The sequence below is a fragment of the Leiobunum rupestre genome, chromosome 1 (assembly GCF_980474605.1).
Source record: "Leiobunum rupestre chromosome 1, qqLeiRupe1.1.hap1, whole genome shotgun sequence".
Taxonomy (NCBI): domain Eukaryota; kingdom Metazoa; phylum Arthropoda; class Arachnida; order Opiliones; family Sclerosomatidae; genus Leiobunum; species Leiobunum rupestre.
The window spans coordinates 70651491-70663406 of NC_143384.1; the positions used below are offsets into that span (position 1 = coordinate 70651491).

Below are 11916 nucleotides of genomic sequence, written 5' to 3' on the forward strand. Positions count from 1 at the left end.
AAGGAAACACTTGTTGCATACCGTACTGTAAAAGTAATATGTTTAGTTCTAAAGGAATGAGTTTTCATCTTTTTCCAAAAGATAATTTTATACGAAATAAATTAACTCTGCCTCCATGAGAAGCTTTAAAATTGCCCGGTATTATAAAAATATTACATATAATTTTAATTATTTATACCATAAGAGAATGATAATAATAATTATATTATCTTCTTATACTTAGTTTTAGTAACATTATATATTTTACCTTAAAGTATATTATCGAAAATTAACATTAGTATGTTCCTTATACACGTGAACCGACGCGTTTCTTATCTGACGCAAAATTCTCATGAGGGCAAAAACGCGTCTCCAATTGACTTAAATATGACTTTTTGCTAGCCATTTTAACCGTTTAACCGACCGACCGGAAATAGCTCCTTCCCAGACGAATTTGGAGAGGGGAGTAGAAACCGAGTAACTTTTATTGAAGCGTCCATTGAATTTCCAAAGTTCCGCGCCGTTCCTCCCATTCGATAACATGGCTGCGAATTTTCTCATGGGGGGGGGGGGGGGGGGCTAGACTAGCGCCACAAAACGATGTGAGAAGTTTTTGAACTAATTTCCCATACGCGACTTTCGTACGATCGCCTGCCACCTGGGCCGCTATGAGCGCGAAGCAGATCTCGAGACGGCCGTGGTGGAGGTAACGGTTTTCTCTGCTAAATTCTATTCTACCCTTCCTTGGTCTATGATCAAACTAGAGTATGAGATGTATATAAAGATTTTCGTAATGTAAAGTAAATTATACAATGAAACAAAAATGTAATTATTTTGTCTCTTCTGTTTTATTCTTTGCAGTCGACCTTCGCTAACTCATTTGACAACCAATCCAACCCTTCGTCAAGTCCTTTACATTCAGTGACAGTGGCACACGTTTCTTGAACATGATACTATTAAAATCGAGAGAAATATGTTAGCTTCAACACCTTATATAAAAACTAACTATAGGGATGCACCGATATATCGGCCTATTTTTCGAATATCGGCTTAAAGCAACTGTCGGCTGTATCATTGCCACATCCATTATGATAAGGTCGTTTTTATTAGAGATGGCTATGAATCTTTCCGATTGTTCGAAAAAAAGGTGGTGAGCGTGGTGCCATCTATTAATGGTAAAGGAAGCTAATATTTAAAATAGCCAAATGATGACGTCGTTAGAGGAGCCATTATAGAGTATTATAGTTAGACAACTTATACTATATTTAGTTGATTTTAACCTAAATTATATATCCCATGTAAAAAATACGGTTTAAAATTACGGTAGATTATTTTATTGACCAATTTATAAACGAGCCAATCAACAAGTGGGGTACCTGTAAGTACCTCCTTTTGGGTCAAAATGTAGCTTAACTATCTGGTTTTTACTTCGACTCTAGCGACTCCACGTCGAGCCGACACTTGCTTTAAGCGAAGCCGATATTAACCGATACCGGTATTAGAAAAATAATTTCAGAAACACATTTAAAAATAATCTTGAACATTTTCAATTAACTAAGTAATGATAATATTTTATTTGATTGACCGCACCACGGATGCCAGACATCAGAAGCTAGATCATATCTTTTTTTAGACTGGGGGTTACGAGTGTAAACAAATACAAAACAACGATATTCGATTTGTGATGGAAAATATCTATCACGAAAAATGAAAATAAACATATTCAGATATTCTGTTGCAAACTTTTTCTTGAAAAATTAGAATAAAATGGTATCACAGTGCCCTGAACCGGCTTTTACAATGATTGTATCATATATAACTGTTATGATAGATGACTTTGTTAATATCTACCTATATTACCGCCGATATTATCGGCCACGAATAGCCGATATATCGGCTGTACCCATATCGGTGCATCACTAATTTACTAATATCAGAAGAAAATAAATTCCTCATACCTTTCTATTCGGGTACTGATTTAATTTCAATATCTCCGTTAGTTCGACGGCGTTCATCGCATTCGGTAAATCTTGTTTATTCGCCATTACCAGAAGAACGGCGTCTTTGAGTTCATCTTGCTGCAACTTTAATCCACATTAAATTAAATTAACAATGATAGTTAATTATAGCTAGGAGCAACAAACCCAGCACCCCACACAAGGAGAACACAACCCGTCAAAGGTCGTGCATTTTCTTGCGTACATATTTCATTGGTTAGACGCTTTAGCGCCTGCTGCCGTCGGAAGGGGAAAATTCGGAAAATGTCTTTCCCCCCGCCCGTAAAACGTTCAGCGTAAAGGTTCGTACAATGAAATTTGTACACAACACTGTGTTGGAGTGTTTAAAGGCTAGCTGCGTTCTCCTCGTGTTTGTTGCTCCTAGATTATAGTGACCCCGGGAAATAATTAGAGACGCTCCTTCTTGTCTCACGTCGCCATTTTATTATCATTGAAATTCTGTCAAATTTAACTACCCTACTTCTCTGCCACATCTCGCCAAGAACAATTTTGCTACTCAAAAGAGCATTAAAGGGAATATAACCTCAACGCATTCTTTATGGAAGACCCCTAACAATTTGTGCAAGAATTCACTAACTAGCATTAGAAATATCTAAAGACACATAATGGAGCGGCCAATATTCGAAGTGTAGGTGTTCCACACGTGATTGGCAATTAGGGGGCAGTCCGGGGGTCATTAACTGTCAAAATAAATACTAGGACCCTCGCAATAAATCATAAATAAAATAAATAATACCACTATTTGCAAGTCCGTTCCAAACCAAATACCTGTGGTACTTTTCCCTTCAATGCTTGTTGAAAGTTCTTACCAATTTCTGTAATTCTTCTTCGGCTTCCAGCACTCTTTCCCTGTTGGTACTATCCACTACAAATATGACACCTTGCTTATTCTTTAAGTAAAAATACCACAACGGTCGAATGGTTTTCAGACCACCAATATCCCACATCTTGAACGAAATGTTTTGGTATTCCACCGTTTCTTCGTTGTAGCCTACATTAACGAAAAAATAATTAAAATAATTTCCAATTCACAAAAATGGCTGGTTGAAAAACGTTACCTAAAGTCGGAATTGTGGGTTCAATTTTTCCCGTTTTCAGTTTATAAAGGATGGTGGTTTTCCCTGCAGTGTCAAGACCCACTAATTGAAAAAAATAAATAAGTAAATAAATAAATAAATAAATAAATAAATAAATAAATAAGTAATTTTTAAGAAAAGAGTTGCTTTTGAAATATTGATAATAATTATACTTGTACCAGAAGTAAATGAACCAAGTGTACGAAATACAGGTACTCTCATATCGGGTTAATTAAAAATTTAATATTATCAGAAAGTTATAACATACATCTTAAAAGAGAAGTATCCATCTAGATCATAAAAATGAAACATGTACCTTGGCCGGTTTGACGCAGAACCCATTGCCTCGAATTCCCCGCCAAACCGCGGATGTGTACTCCGAAATGACGTACTGTTTACCCTTAGTACTACTTTTCCTAGTAATAGGAACGAAAACATAAAAGCGAAAATTTCGCTGCCCACTAAAAAGCGGAAAGAGAGAGCAAAAATTTAGCTGCCCACTAAAGAGCGGAAAGAGAGGAGTATAAATTTCGCAGTTCACTAAAGAGCGGAAAGAGAGGAGCAAATATTTCGCTGCCCACTAAAGAGCGAAAACATAAAAGCGAAAATTTCGCTGCCCACTAAAAAGCGGAAAGAGAAGAGTAAAAATTTCGCAGTTCACTAAAGAGCGGAAAGAGAGGAGCAAATATTTCGCTGCCCACTAAAGAGCGAAAACATAAAAGCGAAAATTTCGCTGCCCACTAAAAAGCGGAAAGAGAAGAGTAAAAATTTCGCAGTTCACTAAAGAGCGGAAAGAGAGGAGCAAATATTTCGCTGCCCACTAAAGAGCGAAAACATAAAAGCGAAAATTTCGCTGCCCACTAAAAAGCGGAAAGAGAAGAGTAAAAATTTCGCAGTTCACTAAAGAGCGGAAAGAGAGGAGCAAATATTTCGCTGCCCACTAAAGAGCGAAAACATAAAAGCGAAAATTTCGCTGCCCACTAAAAAGCGGAAAGAGAAGAGTAAAAATTTCGCAGTTCACTAAAGAGCGGAAAGAGAGGAGCAAATATTTCGCTGCCCACTAAAGAGCGAAAACATAAAAGCGAAAATTTCGCTGCCCACTAAAAAGCGGAAAGAGAAGAGTAAAAATTTCGCAGTTCACTAAAGAGCGGAAAGAGAGGAGCAAATATTTCGCTGCCCACTAAAGAGCGAAAACATAAAAGCGAAAATTTCGCTGCCCACTAAAAAGCGGAAAGAGAAGAGTAAAAATTTCGCAGTTCACTAAAGAGCGGAAAGAGAGGAGCAAATATTTCGCTGCCCACTAAAGAGCGAAAACATAAAAGCGAAAATTTCGCTGCCCACTAAAAAGCGGAAAGAGAAGAGTAAAAATTTCGCAGTTCACTAAAGAGCGAAAAGAGAGGAGCAAAAATCCTGCCGCCCAAAAATGCGCGAGTGCGAGCGGCTGTTTAACAAAAATGCCCATTACGTCTCCCAATTTGGACAGTACCGCGAATGTATTCACTGCATCACGGTTAAAAGCTCAACGCTAGCATTGTTTTATAACCCGGGCATTACTTACTTTTCCTAAGTATGTAAAATGTAAAAATTAAACTGCATAGGAAAATGTACTAATTCGTAAATCATTTTAGGAACACGCTATCTGACTAATTTGGGCCGCACTATTTTATCTTCCAAAAGCTATTAATATCAGCAGTATTATTATGATTTTTAAAATTTAAGAGCCACTTCAATAAAACATCTTCAAGGAACTTGCCACGAAGTAATATTTCCGAGAGCCAGGACCTGCAAGTCTCTGTTTATATAGTGCTTGTTGAAATAATGGAAACTTTGCACCTCTAAAAAGAACGTCGTCTTTTTTTTGCTTAGCTTTAATTAAAAAAGCTACCTGGTTAAAAGGAAACACTTGTTGCTGCCGTAAAGGTGAAACGTTTCCATTATTTCCACCAGCACTATAAACAGTCTCTTGCTTCTCGGAAATATTACTTCTTGGCGATTTCCTTGAAGATGTTCTCTTGAAGCGTCTAACACAGAGGTCATGATCTCTTGAAGCGTCTAACAAAGAGGTCATGTTCTCTTGAAGCGTCTAACACAAAGGTCATATTCTCTTGAAGTTTAAATTGTAATTATTTCTTAACTAATAATATATTTCGAAAATATGAAAAAAAAACAGCGGACGGCTTACCAATTAGGATTCGTAGCTCTAAATCCATTTTCAGATTTTCTTTATAAACTTATTAATAAACCAACTAACGAATACTGCCTCGAATGAAATCAATTTGTTACAAAACCTTTTAAGAGAGAAAACTATATCATTCGGTGTCTTTACTACACTAGGGGTATTTTAAAATCCCTCCAAATATAAGCCCACGTATTTCCTTATTGCAACGTTTCTACACGACACGCAATCGACGCTGAGTTGGTTCGTGAATCGTAATACACACCCAATTTCAAGTCCGCTTTCAATGACGTAATAACGCGCTTCAAGGGGTTCATAAACTCACCAGGGAAATGTATAAGTAACTACCTAAATAGCGTAAATAAAGTTACAATTTCATTTTTTAAATATTACGTGTGTTTTTTTTTATCGAAATGGTCTATTGTTCGTATTTTCACCTAGATGGCGAAACTGGGCCCAATTCTTTTCCTTTACCAGTCCACACGATTCGGTTGGCGGGTATTTTGAAAAATATTGTTATTTTTTTAAATATTTTTGTGTTATAATTATTTTAAGCGATTTCCCTAGAAGTAGTAATACAGAGAGCCATAAGCATTGTAAAGCATTATATTTTAATGCAACTGTCGGCTCTATCATTGCCACCTGTATTTTGAAAAGGCCGAACAAAATTTGGCAGCAGAGCTTGCGTCGATTAAAGCAGCCCATAATTCTAGATTAGCAGTAGCGCTTGGCTAATGTCTTAGTTTGGGATTGCCACCGTAATAGGAACTTCAATAATACATCTTCAAGGAAATTGCCAAGAAGCAATATTTCCGAGAGCCAAAACCTGCAAGTCACTGTATATATAGTGCTTGTTAAAATAATGGAAACTTTTCACCTCTAAATAGTACGTCGTGTTTTTGCTAAGCCTTATTATGTAAACAAAAGCTACCTGGTTAAAAGGAAACACTTGTTGCATACTGTACAAGTAAAAAGTTTCCATTACTTCACCCAGCACTTTATAAACAGTAACTTGCAGGACCTGGCTCTCGGAAATATTACCTTGAAGATGTTTTATTGAAGCGTCTATTATATTGCACTCTGGAGTGCAAAGTACTATAGCTCAGTTAAGAGAGCGTTATTGGGTTATAGCCGCGCGTCAATTAGCTAACAAGGTTATAAGCCGATGTACAACTAACAAAAAATATAGCGCTAAGCCAGGTTGCGCCATCATGGGCCAACTTCCCAAAGCACGTGGTAGGCCTATCATAAGGTCCCCATAAGCAAAGGTCTAGGCCTTTTGTGCTAAGAGCACACACCAGTTATTAAGTGGTAGGCATTATACACTGGCACCTCCTAGTGGCTACGTCCTCAACTACGCATTTCTGAAAAGAATTTCGCGAAATAAATTTTGGATGCGCACAAGCCGTGCGCGAACGAACCATCCGAAATAAATCTCCGCCGCCAGCTCTTAGCACCGTAGCCAAGGCTTATTCACTATTTTGTGGCTTTAATTTTAAAAGTTAAAATTAACACTTTTAGCTATTAAAAATAAGAATTGTGTTTCTGAAGGTATTTATTTTTCAAATGTGAGATTTAGACGCGTTTTGTGTGGCATTTATCAACCCGAGCGTGGCTGCTCTATCAAGTAAGAGAATATTTCAGATGTAGAAATTTGGAAAAAGAAGATGTCGCTACTGTCCTGTCGTCGTACGTTCATTTTCTTATCGCATGGACAATGCCGTATATGAAAATCCCAATATTTGGGGTGGAACAGGACAGTAGCTTTATAGTTGGGGTGACGGAGTGGTTAGCACTCTCACCTCGCAGCAAGGGTATCCGGGTTCGATCCCAACTGGTGGCATTGGCTGAAAACTCGGAACAACTCCTTCTGCGTTGAGTTTTCAAGTTCTCTCCTCACTGGTTAAACGGCTTTTCCCTCGAGCACTTCAGTTTCCCTTCCATAAAACTGGTAGAGTTTAACGGTAATAGTTAGTGTTTGGAGCTGTTGGCTCGATCTCGTGGCATGCAGGGCTTGCCACCACCCTCCTACGCATTGTAACCCGGCCACCTGAATTAAGGGCTTCAAAAGTCGCATGATGACTTAGGCCTAAGTTGGGGCCTTGGGTATTAGCCTAGCTGATTATTATTACGTGATACGCCAGGATAAGTATTCCAAATAGAGGTATGGTACGGCTTGATTACAGCACTGACATCAATGGGAAAATATGAGCTACAGGCTTCCCACTGCCTCGGCTGATTATGCTGCTAGCCAATGACAATTCGCTCAGTAGGCACCCTTGGATCGAGTCAGGTGATTACGTAAAAACGCAGAGAGGTACCGCCCATCTATGGTAGAAAGGGTAATGATAATCGCGACCAAAAACTATCGCAACGCCCCCTTTGGTTCGCCATTGAAAGGTAGATAGGTAGCGGCCAAAGCAGACGCTATTAGTTCTTCCTCGTCTTTATTCGTAAATTTGACTTTAGAAATAATGATACTTGCATTTTAATACAATTTTTGCATCCTTTGCTTATATTTTGATAAGTTTATCTATGGAAAAACGTTCTTATGACTTTTAAATTGGTCTGTAGCAGACGCTAGATCGTTGGCGGAGGGGTGGCGCTGGGGGTAGGTGAGACAGACTATAACCTGCGTTTGTTTTCTCTTAGGGGCCCAGAAATCAAGTCGATTTATGCGTAAAAATTTATTTTTGAAGTCACTATATAAGGGGGCCCACAGCTGAGAAAAATCTCCTGTTGCTGCCCCTGCATAGGTGCAACCTCGGAGAAGCTAGCGCCGTTACGCCACCTAGACTCGTTTCGGTCGCGAATAGTAAGATATACATGAATGTATTCTAAGAATTTTATTACTAATCCGCTGGAAATAAATTAAAAAATGTTCCTACCAATATTCAAAACTAACGGGATACATCTAACTGTGGCGTAAACAAGTGGATGGTTTTCCTTGGGTGTAACTTTGGCTTTGCTAAAATGTAACCCCTTCTCGACTATTTTACATAGTTTTAACTTTGAACCCCTCCCTTGAAAAATTTATGGCTAGGCCAAGGCATCAAAAGCTTAAAGGGAAAGAAACCAAAGAATAAACAACTATCCTTTTTGAAAGTTACCAAGGCGGTGATTTGCTGTCGGCAGCGAGTCTTTCCCCCTTTCTCTCGGCTTCATAATCTCTTCTCCAACTGTCAAGAGCGCGTTTCATCCCACCCCAAAACTTGTCGCCCAAAAACAGGAAGCTTAGCAGTGTTTCCACATGCGGGGAGTTTTCAATCTTTCGAAACGAAAAACGGAAATATTTTAATTTTGTAGGGAAAAACAGCCTGTGCAAAAAAAAAGGAATTTTTAAAAGTTCAGAGCCTACTCCAAATGTAACCCGGCTACCTCAAACTGAAAGTTCTAAAGTTCTAAAGATTTATTAACTGGCAAAAGGCGGTGCCCATCACGCCAGAAAAGATAAGTAGCTTGATGACTCAAGCCTAAGGTGATGCCTTGGGTATTAGCCTAGCTGATTGATTTTATTATTTTTATTATAGGCCTATTTGTTTAGTTTATGGCCAACTTATGAGACTTAAAGCAACTGTCGGCTCTATCACTTGCACACGTATTATGAAAAGGCCCCTATTATTATGGATGGCCATGAATCTTTCGGATTCTTTAAAAAAAGCGACTTTACTATAGACCGTGGCGCCATCTATTAATGGCAAAGGAAGCTAAAATTCAAAATAGCCAAATGATAACCTTGCCAAAAAGCCTTTGTAGACAACTTATACTTTATTTAGTGAACTTTAACCTAAATTATTTATCCCATGTAAAAATACTGTTTAAAATTACGGTAGTTTATTTGATTGACCAATTTACAAACGAGCCAATAAACGCGAGGGGTACCTGTAAGTGCCACCATGAACGAATTACTGAAGGACACTTCTCGGGCTGCCTTCTACCACGCTACCACCAAAGTTTGACTTCTGTATCGAGGAAGATTTATCTCACTGGGGGGAAGATAAGTGTTCGGGGGATAAAAACGGACTTTTCAGGGGCAAGAGAAGTAATAACTCTCGAAACATTGTTGCCCTCTATTGGCGAATTTCGGAACTATTATAAATTAAATACTGTCTGAACTCGAGATAAATATTGAAACATTTTATTTTACGTTTTTAATAAGGGTATGAAGGTTTTTTTTAATTACTTACCGCTTGTTAAATCGCCAATAGACATTTAAAAAATCGCACGCTGGCTTGTTTTAAATACACGTGTAGATTCGGTGGTCACGTGACGTTTTATTTGCCCCTGAAGTCGAAGCCAGCGCGCCCTTATGAGAGAATCGCGAATTAATCCCATCTCTAGTTGCCACGGAACGTAAGCGGGAATTGAAAAGCGGCCCGAGAAGTGTCCTTCATTAATTCGTCCATGGTACCACCTTTTGGGTCAAAATGTAGCTTAACTACCTTGTTTTTATTTCGACTCTAGCGACATCTATAGAAAAAAGAGCTACTCCACGTCGAGCCGACACTTGCTTTAAAACAACTATGTCGTTTCCTTTGGACTGCTTCGATAATCATTGGTCTATAAAAGGCAGATCATGGACTGAAGAGTATAGTGTTTTACTTCGTTACTAATATATCGCTCCCCGTTGCCCGAGGACAGCACTGAGCACTCGAATTGGGAAGCAAGTTTTGATTAGGCGTATTTTTGGGCTGCTCGATTTAGAATAATGGCATTGCCAGTACAATTTGATGAACAAATACATTTTCCCGGAAAATGGAAGCGGTGAAGAAAGAAAAGCATATTAATAATTTTTTTATTATATATTAATCGTCATTTTATCAATTCAAGGAATTTACTAATTTGAAAGTTGATGGATTTCATAGGAAATACATTTAATTTTCGTATGAAGTACTACGTATTGGACATATCTTGTTTAAACATTCATGCTTTGTCACGCGTAAACTTTACTTGAGCTATGAGCAGTTTCGGAGTACCGCAAAGAAAATACAAATGTTAGTCATTTTTCCAAAACAAACATGTTGTGATGAAATAGTTTTTATGTTTGGAAATAAATGAAATGTTAATGTTGTTCATAAAAATATTACAACTGTAATAAATTTCAGAATGTAGGGCATCAAAAGCTACAAAAATATTGACGGATGAAAAGCCCAAAAGGGAAATATTAGATTTTTCGTTTAACGAAATAACAACAAAAGTAAAATTTTAAGAAATCAAATATGGAAGCCCTGAACCTTGGATAGTTCATAGAAATTATGAAGAGGAATAGTAACTGAAAAAAGTACATCGCGCGAGTCCCCTAGCACTACCTACGTTATTTAATCAAGGCCCGTGCATGGTCGCCAAAAATATTTTTTTCCTGGTCTTTTTACTTCGCCGCGTATTCCCGCGAGAGGCGCTGCTACGTCTAAAGAAATCACGTGATCTTCAGAATTCGTCTGCCAAAAAGTCTTACACGCTAATAGCGTAAGCAACCCCGATTACAAAACCTTTAGGATTGACCCCCAGTTGCATTAGACGTATGTGCGCCATCTATCGACAACTTTCGAAACTTTAGCTAACACCGTGGCCGACATGTTGTATTTCTTGTATACCGGGATGCTACCGCCCAATATGGAAAACACCTGGTCGACTTTAATCGAGGTCTCCGATCTGTGTCTACTGCCCAGGTTGAAGGACATGTGCGAGTTTACCATGCTGCAGATTATAAGCGTCAACAACGCCGTGGACATTTTGAAATCAGCTTTGAAGTTCGGCTCCAGAGTTTTGGTAAAGATAGCTATCGAATTCATCGTCGTCCATTACCGGGCAGTGGAAAAAACGGCGCCCTGGAAAGACATGGAACCCGGGAATGTAGAATTTCGCCTATTTTCGGTTGAATTCCCTCAAGGTTCCTACGCGTGTTATATCAGGGCCCCCAGAAGTCCTATAATTCCTATAAAATCCAATATTTTCAAAAATGTCCTATAACATCCTATATTTTTAGCAAAATCCCTAAAAAGTGCTATAAAATCCTATAATTTTGATATTTTGCCCATTTCAAAATAATTCAAATACCGCCACTCACATTGTCAGTGAAATTGCTAGATTTAACAGTAGGATAAATTCCTATACAAAGTCATTCTAGTCTATACTTTTGTTATTGTTAACATGGTAAGCTACTATTATATTTTTGTAATAAAATGGTTAAATAGTTTCTAGTTTTTAAATGAAAATCAAAGATTTATTTCACTAAGTATAGATTTTGTTTTTTAAATGCATAAAGTAAGTAAATTAAATAACATGTATAGTCCTATACTCCTATAAAATCCTATAATTTTGAAAAATAGTCCTATAAAGTCCTATATTTTTTAGAAATATAATCCTATTTTTCCTATAAAGAAAATTAAAGATTTGAGTGGGGACCCTGGTGTTATATTAATCCATTTTAGAAATGTCTATTGCTTAAACTTCTAGGTTATCGATAAATATCTAAAGTAAATTGGTATTTTTAAGCTTTAATATAGGATATTTTTAGTATAATGCTTCACTGCCATAGCCAGAAATTCGTCAAGGTGGGGGGGGGGTCAAAGTATGTGACTGTTAAGAGGGGGGTAGAGAAGGGGTAGAAATTTAGTACAGTCAAAGGTAGGCCAAGGGGGGGGGGGTCTGAACCCTGGACCCCTCT

General features: G+C 37.9%; 1 protein-coding gene across 1 annotated transcript; it reads right to left on the reverse strand.

The window, feature by feature from the left end:
- Nucleotides 1-808: 808 nt before the first annotated feature.
- On the reverse strand, nucleotides 809-5330 carry LOC149966233 (ADP ribosylation factor 4-like). The gene is made up of 5 exons (XM_090171145.1): nucleotides 5256-5330; nucleotides 3056-3136; nucleotides 2807-2988; nucleotides 1938-2063; nucleotides 809-932 (listed from the first exon to the last, which is right to left on the reverse strand). The coding sequence occupies exons 1-5, from the start codon at nucleotides 5281-5283 to the stop codon at nucleotides 828-830; spliced, it is 522 nt and encodes a 173-aa protein (XP_090027271.1). The 5' UTR covers nucleotides 5284-5330; the 3' UTR covers nucleotides 809-827.
- Nucleotides 5331-11916: the final 6586 nt, after the last annotated feature.